The sequence below is a fragment of the Crocodylus porosus genome, unplaced genomic scaffold (genome assembly GCF_001723895.1).
Source record: "Crocodylus porosus isolate Cpor-Errol unplaced genomic scaffold, CroPor_comp1, whole genome shotgun sequence".
NCBI classification, from domain to species: Eukaryota; Metazoa; Chordata; order Crocodylia; family Crocodylidae; genus Crocodylus; species Crocodylus porosus.
This window is the reverse complement of record NW_017728951.1, coordinates 5,658,714-5,675,163: the sequence shown is the minus strand read 5'-3', so window position 1 is coordinate 5,675,163 and position 16,450 is coordinate 5,658,714. Positions and strand designations below refer to the sequence as shown.

At 40.7% G+C, this 16,450-nt stretch overlaps 1 protein-coding gene across 1 annotated transcript in view; it reads left to right on the top strand.

Annotated features, from left to right (window-relative positions):
• Positions 1-16,450, top strand: part of MKI67 (marker of proliferation Ki-67) — a 38,933-nt gene that overhangs the window by 12,118 nt on the left and 10,365 nt on the right. The window contains exons 9-13 of the mRNA XM_019555976.1: positions 870-1,332; positions 4,363-4,475; positions 8,582-8,756; positions 13,580-13,714; positions 15,985-16,444. Coding sequence (XP_019411521.1) covers positions 870-1,332; positions 4,363-4,475; positions 8,582-8,756; positions 13,580-13,714; positions 15,985-16,444 — 1,346 coding nt within the window. The remainder of the gene's footprint in view (positions 1-869; positions 1,333-4,362; positions 4,476-8,581; positions 8,757-13,579; positions 13,715-15,984; positions 16,445-16,450) is intronic.

The following is a 16,450-nucleotide window of genomic DNA, read 5'->3' as shown; positions in this document are numbered from 1 at the left end:
CTTTAAATGGTATTTGAATACTGATGATCTCATTGTAATTCACTCTTGTATTTTAGATCTTCCATCTATGAAAGTAGGCTATCTGTGACTTACTTGAGATGGAAAGAGAAGTGGTCATTAGGTGTCTTAGTCTGAAGTCAGACAGAAGGTAGGGCAGGATAGCTCCTTTATACACTAATAGGTTCAGAGAAACCAGTTTTCATAGGTGTCAGTTTGCTTTCTTAGACATTATTTATGAAGCGGCTCTGAGCTAGTTAATCTATAAATGTGCAGCCCTGCCCTCCCTTATTTGAGAGAGGTATTTTGTTATTGCCTGTCACCTATACTTCGTTTGCATGACAGAAGAATCTAGGGGCCCTGACCCATTAGTATCTATAAAATGTATTGACAAGAATTGAAATTTGTTGGAAAATTATTCCCAAACTTGTGTAAACCACAGCTGTTTTAAAACTTGAAGTTATGTAATGCAGGGGTGGCCAACCTGTGTCTCAGGTGGCAGAAGTGGCATGTGCAGCCTCTGTGTGGCTCGGGGTGGGGACACAGCACAGTGCCAGGTAGGGCAGGGAGCAGGAAGCACAGGGCATGATGTAGAAAGCTGAGATGCAGATTAGGTAAAAGGAAAAGATTGGGGTGGCATTTGGGGAGGGTGCATAGTTAATTTGTGGCTTCCACTGATGTGTAATATATGGCATTGTTATGTCTTTATCCTTTTACAATGGTTTTGAAACCAGAATGTTAAATGTTTTAACTTTTTGAGTTTTTTTTAAAGAAGTAAACCTAAGGTTTTATGATATTTTACTGTTGTATTTACTTCACCAAAAGAACTTTTGTTTAAACCTTTTTATAGCAAAAGTTTATTTTCCTTTTAGGAACTTTCTGAGCGTTTGCAGAAAAAGAAATTGTCACCAAAACATTCGCCCGCCCGGAGGTCCCCGGCTGCCTCGCCGCCCGCCCGGAAGTCCCCGGCTGCCTCACCTGTCCTTGAAAATACATCATCTAAACTTTCTGCAAGTACCCCTTCAAATGTATCTTTTACGAGAGGGCGCTTCTCAGTTTCTTACATCAGCACACCATCCCCAACTTCAGAGGAGCAGGGTTCTATTGAAGAAAAAATTAATGCAAATACTACAAGAGATTTTACTCCTGCCAACACACTTGAATCTTTTCATGTTAAACAGGATCATCAGATTTCTGTACCCACTACACCTAAACAGGTAACAAGGCAAAGTGCAAGATTTACTGCGAAGAGAACTCCTGGGAAGAGGAGGAGTGGTGCTGTGGCAGCTGTTCATGCTAAACGAAGGAGTGGTGCTTCTGATGCCAATTTGCTAGGTGTGTATTTAACTAGTTAATTTTAGTACTTTTAAAGAGAGCCAAAGTGAAGCAACTAGTTTCTTCTACAAAGGCTGCTGAATAAGCAGCAATATCTTCTCTCACAGTCTGGGTCTCCTTGAAAATTAGATTTGCAAGTTTTTAAAATCTACATGGAGAAATAATTGCAAAAATTAAGGTGGCAAAGTCGAGCACTCAAAAATTGGGAAGTGCTAGAATGAAGGTTATCTGGGCAAGCGTAGTTTATTTTTCCTTGCATCTGTTCATTCCGATGCATCTTTTTTAATTACATGAATTCTTCATTGTATAGGAGAAGTAGCTAGTCTATTTCTAGCTTTTTTTTTTTAGCTTTGTTGTTCAGTGTATGGTTTTATGCTCTTCCAGGGGCAGGCAGTTGCCTGGAGGGCTGCTTACTGAGCTTTGGCAAGCTTTTGAGGGCTGCATGGATAGCCCACCCCCTGGTCACCATTTTGGGACCAGAAGTCCTGTCCCAGAACCCCTGACCTTGGCCACCAGAAGTCCCTCCCCTTGCCCCTGGAAGTACTCCTTTCAGCAATGGGATTTGCCATCTCAGAACCAGAAAAATACCAAATTATATTCTAAAAATTAAACATCTACTACAACATTAATTGTTTTGATTTAAAAAAAATATTTTGGTCCTTATTTTACATGTTTGTGTAGTGTATGTATACACAATTGTATAATAGCTTAAAATGAAGTCTTACTTTTGTATATTGTTGGGGGCTGTGGGTGGGTATAGGTTTGTGGGGTGTGGTGGGGTTTGTGCAAAGGTGGATAGGTGTGGGGGGGTGTTTTATGTGGGGGGTGGGGGTGTGAGTGTGAGGGAGAGTGGCTGGGAAGGGTTATCGCACGTGTGGTGGGGGAGGGTGGCTATAGTGTGTGTATGTGGGTGTAGGGTTTTCATGTGTAGCAGTGTGAGTACGTGTGTGTGTGTGGTGTGTGTGTGGAACTCGCCCTATGAACACTGTCACTCTCACTCATTGCCCACAGCAGGTGGAGCCCCTGCCAGCAGTCCTCCAATCCTGGGCTCCGCACTCCTGCTGTTCAAGGCCCTGGGGTACTGGCATGGGCCCCCTGCTCCTGCTTAACACCACTTCTCCTCCCCCATCCTCCGCCACTGCCCTTCTCTTGCCGCTTTGCTACCTTCCTGCCCACTGCTGCCGCTGCTTCCTTCACAAGAGCTGGGCTGGCTCCTGCTGAGTTCTGCAGTCCTGTGGTACAGCTGGGAACCACATGGTGCTGATGAGCAGGCGGTGAGGAGATGCGGCAGCAGTGGGCAGGAAAGTAGGGAAATGGCAGCAAGTGGGTGGGCATGAGCACAGCAACAGCTGGGTGGGAGCGCTGGCCTAGCAGGGGCCCAAAGCTGGATGGCAGGAGTGTAGGGCCTGGGCTAGCAGGGGCTCTATGGAGACGGGCTGGGTTGTACCAGCTGGGAGAGCTGGCTAGTCTCCATAGAGCCCCTGCCAGCCCAAGCCCTGTGTTCCTGCCACCCTGCTTTGGGCCCCTGCCCACCCTGGCCCCAGGGCACTGGAGCATACGCTGCACTCCTGCCCAGCTCTTGCTGAGCTCACACTTGCCCACCTGCTTTCTGCCACTTGCTCCCCCACTGCCATTTCTCCTCTTCCTTGCATGCCATCGCCACTTCTCCCTACCCGCCTGCCAGCTGCTCTGGTACAATGTGGTTCCTGGCTGCATTACTGGACAGGACTCAGCAGGAGTCCTGACCCAACCCCAAGGATGGGCGATCACCCATGGTCCTCCTCTGCCTCCCTCCCCACCCTCCGTGTGTTCTTAGCTGGTTTCCACTCTCAGGCAGAGGGAGATGGGGAACAGCTCCAGGGTCTCAGGCTAGAACCCTCTGCTAGGGAGAAGTTTCTGGGTGGGGTGTAGCTACTGCAGCTGCTGGATCCTGCTGGTCCTAGGTCTTGCTGCAGGCTCCCGCTGGGTCCTACTGCTGCTGGTGTCTTGTCATCTTTGACAGGCACCCACAAGCAGATAATTTAATCTTCTGAATTTTTTAGGGGCCCCATAGGCTGGATAGAATGGTCTGGCAGGCTGCTTCCAGCTCATGGGTTGTATTTTGCCTACTGCCGCTCTCTTCTCTATACCTGATGCAGACTCTCTACTTGAATGTTGCACAACACATTTTATAGCCAGAAGTGACTTTCAGATGATCCTAGTTTGAAGTCCTGTCTATCACTATCACAGGCCAAGAAACTTCAGCCAGTTACCACTGTATTGTACCTAATAATTTGACTATACCTTCCAAAATACACCTAAATTTGATTTGTATCAGTATTCCTCCTGCTTAGTTCTGAGGTGTTTAATATAGGGCACTCAGAAGATAAGGAACAGATATCTAGCCAAATATCCGTTAACATAAAGAATCCCATAGGAACCTTGTGGTAGAAATAATACCCAGTTATTTAGAATACCATTAATCTGCCTTTTCATTTTTCATTTCTGAAGACTTGACTCAGTTACTATATACTTTCCGACTGATGTGTGGGTCCCACAGCTTCCTTCGCTATATAATTGTGACTAATTCCCATGTCTCTATCCAGTGCAGAAATTATAAGGGTAATTTAAGATTGTTAAATTTAACATTTTTTTCCTAAATATTTGGTCAGTAAGAACAGTAAGTGGAGAAAAGGATCTAATAAAGAGTTGTGGTATAAAAGTTAGGGAACTGTTAAGTTTTCTTTTTGCAGGGGGCTGAATCACCTTTACTGAAACTCCTTAAAATAAAAGTATGTTTGAGGCAGACACTTGGCCTGAAAAATGCCCATTCAGATGGGTAAAGTTTTTTTTTGCAAATTTATTTCCAGCTGAAAATATATGTTCCTACAGTGAAATTGTTTTGCAGCATCAAGTGTAGGTATTGCTGTGCCTAATCGTCTAAATCAAATTCCATAACAAATGGGACTTACAGGGAAATAATTGTGTTGCTGTTAGTAGTCCTGAGAGAACTTGCTATGGATGTATATTTATTTATTTTTTGAATACCAGTTGCAAAATCCTGGGCAGAGGTGGTGAAGCTGGGTATTGCAAGACCACAAGTGAGAACTGCAAAAAAATATGTTCAAAAAGGAAGAAGAGTGAAGAAATTAAAGTTGCCAAAGGTATTCTTACTAAAAATAAAATACTTTTTAAGCTGTAATTTTCTCAGATTATAATGTGTCAGTAATTAAATATATTAGTCTTTTCTAATCTACCAGATGTCCTTCTGAACATCAGTCTAAATGATCTAGATGATTAAATATCCTTCTTTTCAGAGTTTTCCTTTCAGATTTGCAAAAGGCTAAAGCTAAGCCTAACTATATGTTCTTCTGCAGCAACACATTTAGTTGCGTTTATTTTTTGTCCCAGGTCTTGCATTTAAAACTGACTATATTATAGATTACTAAATATTTAAGGACCTTACTTTCCAGGGCTTTTCACAGTTTAGTCATGTGTATCTTTTTATTGTATCTGGTGTTTCTTTGCTATAAATTTAACTCTTGTTAAATTGGCACTTGCACAATACCTACAAAAAGTGGGGCAAGGTGCGTTGTTCATTAAAAGACCTTGGGAAACGAATGTCACTCTGAATTGATCTACAGCTGTAGTCAGTCTTAGACATACATGATCAGCCTACAAATAGATTCTTTAGTGCTTAAGCAGATGTTATTTTTGCACACTATAGACGCTATGGAATTAGGTTGTATTATGGAAATGTCCAGTATGCATGGCCACATGGCTGAAGCTTGACAAAGTTGCCACAAATCGTGCTTGCCAACCAGAAAGTGATAGAGCTTATCTCCATAGTTTCCCTTATCCCCATGGGAGCTTGTCAGTGAGTGTGGCAGGTTTACCTGATCATCTATTGCAGCCAAAGCTGATTTTTTCAGAAAACAGGTATGTGTGGAATGTGAAAAAATAAGGTGTGCTTGTGTGAAGCACAGTTTGGGGTGTAATTGTAATTTTGCGATTTCATAAAGTTGTACTTGTAATGAGCTATAAGGTGTTTGTTAAATGAAGTGTTAATCTCTAGACCAGTACTCCAGACAAATTAGAATTTGGATTTAAGATGGCTATGCAAGGTGGGTACTTGAGCTGAAGTCCATCCACAAACATCTGGTTTACATTTCGAAGGAAGAAGCTTTTAGCTGGAAGAAGTATCTTAAGCGTTTGATAATTGTCTCTCACTCACTCTGTTCAGAGATGACTTTTATTTGTCTGGAGTAATTGGAATAATTGAAAGCTAAGGATTAGTAGCCTACATGTCTTAGATCATGTAAAGATTTCCTAAATGTCATCAACGGCCATCCCTTGCAGTTGAAGATGATTGTCTTCCCTGATTGTCTTATCTGTGGGTCCAAAGATGGCTGACAAGGCCTATCTGGGATGGATAGACAGTTGCAGCTTGGGCAAATGCTTCCATGTGGGCTGGGTGGCTCTGGGTTCTTGGTTTGGTCTGCAAGATTCTGTTTCTCTTGCTCCCATTATTCCATCTCTTGCTGTTATTCTTTCAAAGTACTAAGATCCTTGAAGCAGACTCTTCCCTCATTTTTGGGGTGGTCTTGGGTGATAGTCTCCCATAAGCTGATGCTGATGTCACATTTTTTTTCAAGTCGGCTTGGTCATCGTTAAAGTGCTTTCTTTGCCCTCTTGAGTATGTGTCTTTTGACTGAGCTGGGAAACTAAAACTCAGGAATGACATTAGGCCTGATAACCTCTTCCTTTTAAACATATCTGTATAAGAATTTAATAGAAGAATGTAGATAAACAGATCTGGTAAAAGTACTTACTCTTTGAGAGGCTAAGGCTGTCTAAGGATTGGCTTGTGACCTAGGCCCTCAGCTGGCAGCAACTGGATAGTACAACTGTCAAGTTTGCTTGCTTGCAGGAACTTAGACTCTGGTTACAGCCCTATCCTGACTTCTAAGACTGCTTTTACCTATTATAGGCACTGTACAATTAACTGGAAAACTGTATAGCTACATTGAAACCAGATGCATATGCACGGTAACTATCACACCATGAAAAGCTCTAACCAGCTATGAAGTTTGACCTTGAAAATGGGTACTAACTTCGCTATTTAGCTTTAATTTGCACATGTAGTAGGATCTCCTGTGCAGTTGGGAACCCTGTCAGCAGGGCTTCCAGCTGCAAGGATCCATCATCATAACCAGTTGGGGCTGGGAATCCTACAAGTGGAATCCAGAGTCCTGCAGCTGCAGATGCTGTGTCCCCACAGTGTGCCTCCCAGTGCTGGGTCCCAGCAGTTGTGGGGCATGTCTGTGATCTCCCAACCCTACGGGTGCCTGAAATCTCTGGAGCTTTGTGCTCCCCAAGGGCTGGAAGATCATGGTAGCTGTTTCCCCCAGCCCTGGGGTGCATTGGGGTTACCTGAGAAGGCTCTCAGCTGCAAGAGCTTGCTTTCTGGTACAGGCGATAAGGTGCAATGGGATCTAAGGCACACTCCCACAATTGCGTATCCTGCTACGCACGTGCAGTATGGCAGGAGGTATGATTGTCTGGAATGCACTTTAGATCCCATTGAGTATAGAGGGGTCTGAAGCGAGCAGTATAGGGAGAGAATTCTAGTATTACTATGTTTCTGTATGATTTCTCTTGTCCTTATAATAAATATTTTTGCTATTCATCATACTTTGCTCTTTTAAAAAAAAACCAAAAACACCACACTCATCACAGACAAAAGTAATTGGCAATTACAGGTTGGTCAATCCTGTAGGGACTGTACTTATTTTACACAGACCGCTAAGGGTTGGATTCTCCCAGTTAGCAAAATCTCCTGTACAAGAGCTGGAAGGGCAAGGACCAAGACATGAGGAGAGGAGGGACACTGACTGGACTAAAAGTGGAAAGTCTCCAGCTTCTCAGTGGTTAAGCATCGCAATAGTAGAAAGAGGTTTGGGGCTGAAGGTGACAGTACCCCCTGTTGTCACACTCATTTTTGCTTAATTTTTTTTTCTGACAGATTTCGTTTAGTATATAGAATTTGTCATTCTCTTTTCCTTTATGGTATGCAGTTGTACTTTGCATGGTTTTACCTTAAAATACAGCAGTACGTCATTGGTGGGTGAAGAACTTCATGTTCTTGTATTAGCTTTAATTTGATGTTTAATAGCTTTTTCTTACTAAAAAGAGCTGACCCACTACTAAAAACTGCTTGTTGCAGTGTATACATTCCTTGGAGAAAAATTCCTTTCTTTTAAATTTGTATGCTGGTTGAATTGAAATACTGGAATTGTAATTCCATTTTATTCAATAGCAAGTTCTCTTGGAACAGGAATTTTAATGCTGTATTTCCTTTTTAGTTGGTGTTAGCAGGTATTGGCTCAGGTTGAAGGTTACTTATATGGAGGCAATATTTAATCCATTTAAATGGTCAAGAGGTATAATGACTAGATAATAATGTTTACTTTTGGTAATACAATTGGGAAAATGCATGAATTTCTAGGCTTTTTTTTAAATTCAAAACGACTATTACCCTAAATTGTTTTTCTTCCATTATCTAATTTATGTTCTATAGTGGCATGTTATAAATCAAGTTTAAATTGTTAAAAACTTTTCAAACGTATGAAGAACTGAAATAGGACCAATTTAAAAGCGAGAGGAATTTAAAATTCTGCTACTTGCTGCACAGTAACTATTTCAAATAGTCACTTTATCCTGCAACAGGGGTATCAAGCTCATTAGGCCCTTTTGGCCAGATAAGTGGCATGGGGCCAGTTTGTTGGCCAGATCGGAGAGTGGCCTGGGGCCAATCTATTGGTGTGTCAGATTGAGTTTGCAGGGCCAATCTGGCATGAGTGCTGCTCACAACCTGCAGCCCAACATGGCTGTGTGTGCCCTAGACCAGCCCCTCACGCTAGTTGTAGTTTGTGCTGTATGCAGTACATGGGTTGGTCCAGGGCACACAACATGTGGGTCCAGTTTAGAAACCATGGGCAGCACTGCAAGGCCATGATGCCTGTCTTATAGGGAGTGAAGGCAAAATGGTGATAATTTAGGAGTTCTGTTCAGTATTGTCTCTGTTTACTATAGTATAGAACAGACACAGAAAACAGTTATTCTGGATAATCAGATGTCTCTTCCCTTTCCTTCTTTTAAATTCGGTATTATGTGGCCTGTTCATCTCTTCTAGTCAAATTCTACATTTGAGATTACTTTTAAACTCATCTTTATTTACTGAGCTTGTTTCTCTTTTTCCCTTCTACAGACACCAGAAAGAAAAGTAAAAGGACAGTTTAGTACAGGTCATGCAGATTCTCCTGCTACAATAATGATAGGAAGAGCTCATACCACCACAGTGAAAATAGACTATGGACAAGCCCCAAAAGTGGTGAAAAACTCTGCTTTGAAACTCTGCATGGATATAAATGAAAGTTTCACAGGTAACTAGTGTAGTTTGAATAATTTGCACAATTTTTAATCTACACAGTTCTTGCTTTATTTGACTTGATGTTGCTTAATCAGAATAGTCTTCATTTAATATATGCAGACGGGTAGGATTTGTGTGGGTAATGTCTTTTACAGGACCAACTATGTGGTTGGGATAGTTAGACAACCATTCAAAGACAAGGCATTCTTTGTCAGGTCATGTAATATGTTCTGTAACATTGCACACATTAACCTCATTTCGTATTAAAAAAAACCTTTTGAAAATTCTTGCTTTTTTTAAGTTTTAAAATCACAGCTTGAACATAGTGTGAGGAGCTTCATTTTTAATTTCACTTTCTTAAAAATAAAGTCTTGCAAGTTCATCACTGTCAGCACATTTAGCTTTGTCTCTGTTGATCAGTGTCTTCTCTTCACCTTTAATACAACACAGTAAAGTTTGACTGTGTTTTATCCCATACTGCATTCATTGTTTCCCCCAAAATCACCCTCTCAGGATCATTTCACTTGCCTGGAAAAGTGTGAATTTAAAAAAAAAAAAAAAAAGTCCAAGAAATGAAATCTGCAACCTGAAATGTCTGCATCCTAATGTAGTGACAGACTGGAGCAGAAAATAGTATTTGTAGCAAGAGAACTTTTACAATTTGATACTGATACTGCTGCATTTAATAAGGCCATAAGTTCAGGATGGTGGCAGCTCACAGAGCATGATGGTAGTTTCCCTTTTTTGGAAAGGAAAAGCCAAAAAAGACAGACATGCCCACAGCATTGGTTTTACTATCAAGACCAAGATTGTTATTCAGATGCTGGAATGTTAGGTTTTCATTAACAAGACATCTCATGACCCTTCATCTTCAACTGACCAATAGGCAGCATGCAGCAGTCATCAATGTATACATCCCAACCTTTGATACAGATGACCAGGGTCGGGGGAGAATTCTGTTGTAAACTTAACCACGTCCTGCCATTTGTCCCCAAAGAAGACAAGATAATTCTTGGTGATTTTCAGCGCTTGAATTGGCAGGGACTCTGAGCTGTGGAAAGGAATGCTTAGAAAGGAAGGGGCGGGGAAAGTTGGTTCAAATGGAATTCGTCTCCCGAGCAAGTGTTTGGAACATCATTGCATCATCGCAAGCTCCTTATTCCACCAAAGCAACAAATGGAAGACCTTATGGATGCACCCCTGCTCAAAACGCTGGCACCTGATTGACTGCCATAATGTGTGCCACAACCATCACAACATCCGTATTACGATAGCTATGACCAGCATAAGCTGGAAGGACCATCATTTGATGTTTGGTCATGTCCATTCATATTACTTCAAAATGTAAATGAAAGAAGCAGCCAAGTAAGAGGTTTGGTATTAAGTACATGACAGACCCTGTTAAAAGCAATGATCTCCAGTGTCTTAGGAGAAACTCTGGCCTCCCTGATGATCTTGACATGATTGATTGCTGGGAGAGCCTCAGCAAAGGCATCTGTGAGGTGTGCGAAGAATCTAGGCTTTTCCACAAAGTATCAGGATTTGTTGGAGTAAAATAATGGGGAAATTCAAGCTCTCGTCGACAGAAAAAGGAGTGCCATCAAATTTTAGCACAGTTGATTGACATCAGCTACAAACAAGAAAGATGCTTATTGCCACATTAAAGCCAAGACCCAGAGGAAAATTTGGGAGCAAAAGAACAAGTGGTGAGAGGATGAAGCAAAAGAATTTTAAGTCTGCTGACAGCCATGATAACCATAGTTTCTTCAGTGCAACTAACACCATCTATGGGCTAAGCACAGAAGGAACTGTTCCTCGAGGCCCAGGGATGGAACAAGACAGCTTCTTCCACCATATGTTGATGGTAGAACTCTCTCTAGCTGCCAAACCAAGATTCTAATGTGGAAGACAAAACCACCAAAAGCCATTTCAAAACGCCCTATTAAGGATTATTTTAAAGATCCACAATTTATCAAGACACCATGGAAAAACAACAAAACATGCAGTCCTGATGGATTGCTAGCTGAAATTTATAAGCAGGGTGGAGAAAAAGCTCTCTCTCACCAACTGCACATGTTATGAAAATCTGGAAACACAAACAGATTTTCAGCAACTTGAGAGATTCCAGAATCATATTTGAGAAAGGAAATAGATTGTATTGCAGCAATTATCGTGGTATTATGCTCTTGTCCATAGCTAGGAAGATCCTTGCCCATGTTCTCAGTAGATGCACTTGGCTTACTGAGGAGATGCTACCCAAGGCCCAGTGTGGTTTCATATTACTTGGGTACAGAAGTTGTGATCTTTGTTGCTAGATGGCTCAAGAAGTGCTGAGAGAAACATAAGGATCTTTACATGGCCTTCATTGACAGAAAGGTCCTATGGAAGATCCTAATGATAAAATTAGTTATCAGATGTCTTCATGACAACATTAAAGCAACCATCTTAAGCAATAGTTAAGAAACTGATCCTTTCACTATTAGAACTAGAGTTAAGCAAGCATGTGTCATTGCACGCATGTTCTTTTCCATCTCTGTCCCAGGTATTCCTATTTTTTGCTAATAAACTTGCTTCTGGAGTCAGCATCCAGTATTACATGAATGAGAATCCCTTACATTCCAAATCCAACATAATCAACACCCCCATTGCTGATGTCATATGCTGATCTCAACAATGGTGTTGTGTGTGTGCTTACTCAATTGAAGAGCTCCACGTCACTATTAATTGCTTCTGTGAAGTGTACAGAATGCTTGGACTCATGCTCAACTTAACAAAAAAAACATACTTTATTGCCCTTTACCAAACTAACTGGATGTTCCTCTGCACCGGAATTAGCAGGCAGTCTTTGGAGAACATCATACATTTCCTCTACCTGAGTAGGTACCTTTCCCTAAAAGTAAACCTAGACAATGATATTCAACACTAGATAAAATCTGCCAGTGCTGCCTTTGGGTGTCTCCAAAATCATGTCTTCAATCATAGTGACATCAGGACCCAAACTAAGCTTCTCTTCTACCATGCTGTTTGCATCCTTACCCTGTTGTATGCTTATGAAACTAGCTTTGGAACTTTATCATCAGTGATGTCTTGGGAAAATCCTTAGTATCAGTTAGAAGGACAGAAGAATAAATACCAGCATTCTGGCTTAAGCAAAGACCACTAGAATTGAAGCCACATTTATAAGGTACTAGTTCTAGATAGGACATGACATAAGGATGCCTGACAGCTGGCTATGCTCCAGACTCACTCAGTCACTGCTCTGGAGGTGGGCAAAAGAAGAGATTCAAGGACACTTAGAAGGCTAATCTGAAGAAATAGGATTTTCACATCAATACATGGGAGACTTGGGCACTCCCCAGTGGCACCATGATTGATAAGGTATTTATCATTTCAAGCAAATTTGCCTTGCTGTGATCAATGTCACTGTGATCTACCCTTCTCCCTGAGTCTGCAGTCAAACATGGATCTCAGATCAACTCACTCAGTTATCTCTGGACTCATTGATTACTTCCCTATTTACTGGAAGATTTGTCATCCTCTTATCGAGGGACTGCTTTCCTCTAGAGAGTAAGCTGTTCAAGGATAGGTTGTTATTAACTATGTTTTTGCAGTGTCTTGCCACACTTGAACACCAGTTACCGGTGGTGGAACTTGAATATTTTTTTCACTGGTATTACTATCAAATACTTTTGAACTACGCTTTGTAGTTGTTTTCATTGGAATATGCAATGCTCCATATGCATGTTTGTGCACTCATTCTTGTGCTGCGTATGGAACACACTTATGTATCTAAGCATCATTATGTATGTAAATTGGATCATTGCATTTTGATGGCCTAATGAAGTAGGTGAAACTTTAGTGGCTATGTAGTGATTACAGTTCTAAGTTGTCTGTACTTCAGTATAGCAATATTTCATTTTCCAATAAAAATTGGATATTTTGATAAAACAATGGTAGTGACTTCTAAATAAATGGGATAAATATCAGCAGAAAATAATAGTTTAGCAATATATATTGTGTTGCCATATATAAAATATTGTATCCATAAGCTTATTCTTAGCTTCTCAGAGTGAAGTGGTAATAATTTTCTTGAACTATCTTATTCTTCTTTGAGTAGTTGTCCACACATGTTCTTATGTGGTGTGTCATCCCTGAGCCTTAAACACGAGGTTATTTTTAAAACATTTTATTATGATGATTATTATTTATAATCTTGCCGTAGCTTAGTGGTTCTCATTTGGGATGCCATGCAGAATTATCATTGTTAGGTGTGTAAACTCAGGATTTGCAAGATAGACCAAAAAATTAAAATAGGAATCCGTAGTGTCTAAACATTCTGACCTGTTGTGGCTTTTCTGAGTACTTTGCAACAGGACAATTGTCCAATTAAAAAATGAGTAAAAAGTAGGAGCTGGTACTTTGTGAGGGGTCACTTAAGTCTAAAGAAGTTGAGAACCACCCACTTCCATATCAGTATCTATGCTTGGTTGCCCAAATCTCCGGGCCCCTCTCCTTTATACACTGAGGGAATAAAGAGCAGAGTTTGCCACCCCTTTCTTCAATTCCAATCAGTGGTCTTGCTGAGTCAGAGAAGCATCTCAATGGCTAACTAGCACAGCCCTCAATCAGACCCATACTTATTACTTTTTTTGTTTTGTTATTGTTTCCTAACATTGTTGCTTCCTTTTCTCACTGATTTGAAAAAAAATAGAATTTTTGAGTTTTTAAGGAGTTCTAATCATTGTTCTGGTTGAGAATCGCTGTTCTAGGCTTTCCCAAGTTAGTTGGTGTTTGTATGTGAAAGCACATGGTAATTCCTTTGAATATCATTTTTAGGGATGCCTGAGATGTTTAAAATTCCAGTAAATAGGGATGAAAAAGGTCCATCTCTGACATCTGGCCAGAAGACTGACCTTTCACCAATGTATACTGCAATGGAAGTCTCCGAGCTACTCACTCCAGAAGAATCTGGTATGTTCTTTCTAACAGAACGATGGGAGCAAGGGTTTAAGAATTTATGTTCAGAAAAAAGCAGAGTAGTGGCTGCTAACCTGGTAACATAAATGTAATCAATCATTAGTCTTGTAACCTATGCGGACTTATTGAAGAGGAGGATGAGGAAGCCCACAGTAATTATGTTTAAATAATAATAATAATAATAATAATAATAATAATAATAATTTGGATTGTTGAAGTTTGGGATTTTGCTAAGAATAAAATGTACATGATTGTGCACGGCAAGCTTTAAGCAATGTACATTTGCATTTTGTTGAAATATGGTACAGCTGGTACATGTGCAGACTAGTGTGGTTATGTGAGCAAATCAGTGTGCGGTATACTAAAATACAAACATGTTACCTACTCTAGTATTTGCTCCTGTGTACCCTTTTAATCAATGGTGAAGAAAGGTCACTTACCCTGTTGTTATTGAGAGGCATCTTATCTTAGTCCACCCCACAATAAATACATTTTCATTGTGGGGTATTCTGTTCCCTGGATAGAGCGCTGGTAGAATTTAAGAATAAATCTGTTTAATATATAAAATATTACAAGTATGTTTCAGTTAACCTGAGAATATGGCATGTATTTTCTTCAGTTGAAGAAGGCTTCTGACAACTACTTTTGATGTGCTATTAGTTACACTAGTAGTACTACAAAGGCAAAATAATCTTTCTTATACTGCCAGATAAGTTCAATTATTTTTATGAACTTTTTTGTCGGTGAATATGCATCTACAGTAAAAGCTGCATTATCCGGCACTTTATAAGCCAGAGTGCTCTATTAACCGGCATGGCAGCTTGTAAGGTAAAACCAAAACCGGAAGTGCCCAGTGGCACTTCCCCAAAGCAAAGCCCCCATGGTCTGGGGCACGGCAGCCTACGCAGAGCCCGCTTCCCTGTCCCTTGGGGCCTGTGGGAGGGGCGGCAGCAGCCCAAACACAGGCAAAGATGCCTGTATGGGCCTCTCAGTTGGCATATTTTGTTATCTGGCACCCCCATTCCCCGTGAGTGCTGGATATCAAAGTTTTTGCTGTTCCTGGTTTTATACTGAAAGCAAATCATTGATACCCTGAGTAGCACATTAAAAAGCCGTGCCCCAAACAAAAAGGCTGTGTGTTTGGGCGGGGAGGGGTGGGGTTTTTTTGGGGTTTTTTTTTTTAATAAAAAAGTTGTCAAAATACCTTTTGCATTTCACGTATACTGAATTTGTTGCAGAATTGTGTTTTTAGAATAAACACAAGCTCTAAGAAAAGTTTCAGTTATAATATTCATGCTAAGCTTTTCCCCCTTAAAACATTCCACTGTTGATACCACTGCATCTACCTGCGGCAGCATTGGAAAAATCTCTGTAGATGATGTGCTGGTGGCCACCTTAGTTTATAACAATGTCCGTTAGACTTTTTCTGAGGCAGTTTCAAGTCTGTACAGCTGTCTTTTTCTTGCATACATCATGCAGTTTTTTTTTTCCAAAAAGCCACCTGCTGGAAATTGCAGTGTGCAATATATGTGAAGAGATAGGATAACAGAAGTTTCTGCTATTTGTGGCTTCACCAGATGACTGTAAAAGTTTGTGCGACATCCATGGGGAACAGGCTCAGCTTCCTAGCTGCTGCTACTTGCTTATTTATTGCAAGGACTAACCTTTTTTCTTAATTCTGCCTTTCAAAAAACAGGTGCATGTCTTATTCTGGGTTATGTTTTATGCAAGAAAAGATAATATTTCTCCAACAGATGTAAATAGTATTAGGAAATGTAAGGGAAAAGTCTAGTGTATCTGCAGCTACTGGTTGTATTGATATCCTCATCCTGCAACAGTTTTCATTTGCCACCATGCCAAAGTTTCAAATGTCCATTTATGTCAATCTCTGGCTTCCATCTGTCACTTGGTACTGTTACATGCCTTCAGTATAAAAAGGAATAGAACAGTGAAAATTAAAAATTAGAGCCAGCATACAAGAAACATAATTCAATATCAGATTAAATAAAAGGGAATACAAATGTTGTTTAATATGCATGTGCAATTCAATGTAATATTTTGTGTAGCCCACACAGAGGCCTTTACATTGTTTTCTTCATTATTCTTGTAACTAACAAGTTACTCGATTAAAGAAGAATATAAGATTTTATTCTGACAGGTTGCTTTGCCTACCTGATATTTTTCCCTTGAATGTTTAACAGTTTAATGTTTGGATGGTTGCTTTTAATTTCTTCCCAAATTATTTATTGTTGTTTTTCTTATAGGAGAAATGGCAGTATCGCCCTTAAATATTTCAAGTAGTGCAAAACAAAAACAAGTTAATCAGGAAGTTGTATCTCATTTCCTGAAAAGAGAAAAGTCTTCAGATTCTGATAAAGACAAAGCAATAATGAAAAAGAAAACGGGAACAAAGCCATTAATAATAGCAGAAAATAAAATAAATGAGGTGACATTAGGAGCTAGAAGTCAAATGAATACCCCAAAGCAAGAGACAGAACCTCTTGAACCCTTGTCAGGTGCCAAGAAGACCCCAGAGGAAAAGATGGAGCCAGTTGAGACCTTAGCAGGTGTCAGGCGGTCCTTGAGGACCCCAAAGCAAAAGGCAGAACCCACTGAGGCCCTGTCGGGAGTCAAGCGTCTTATGCGGACCCCAAAGCAAAAGACCCAGCCCGTTGATGCCCTGTCGGGAGTCAAGCGCCTTATGCGGACCCCAAAGCAAAAGACCCAGCC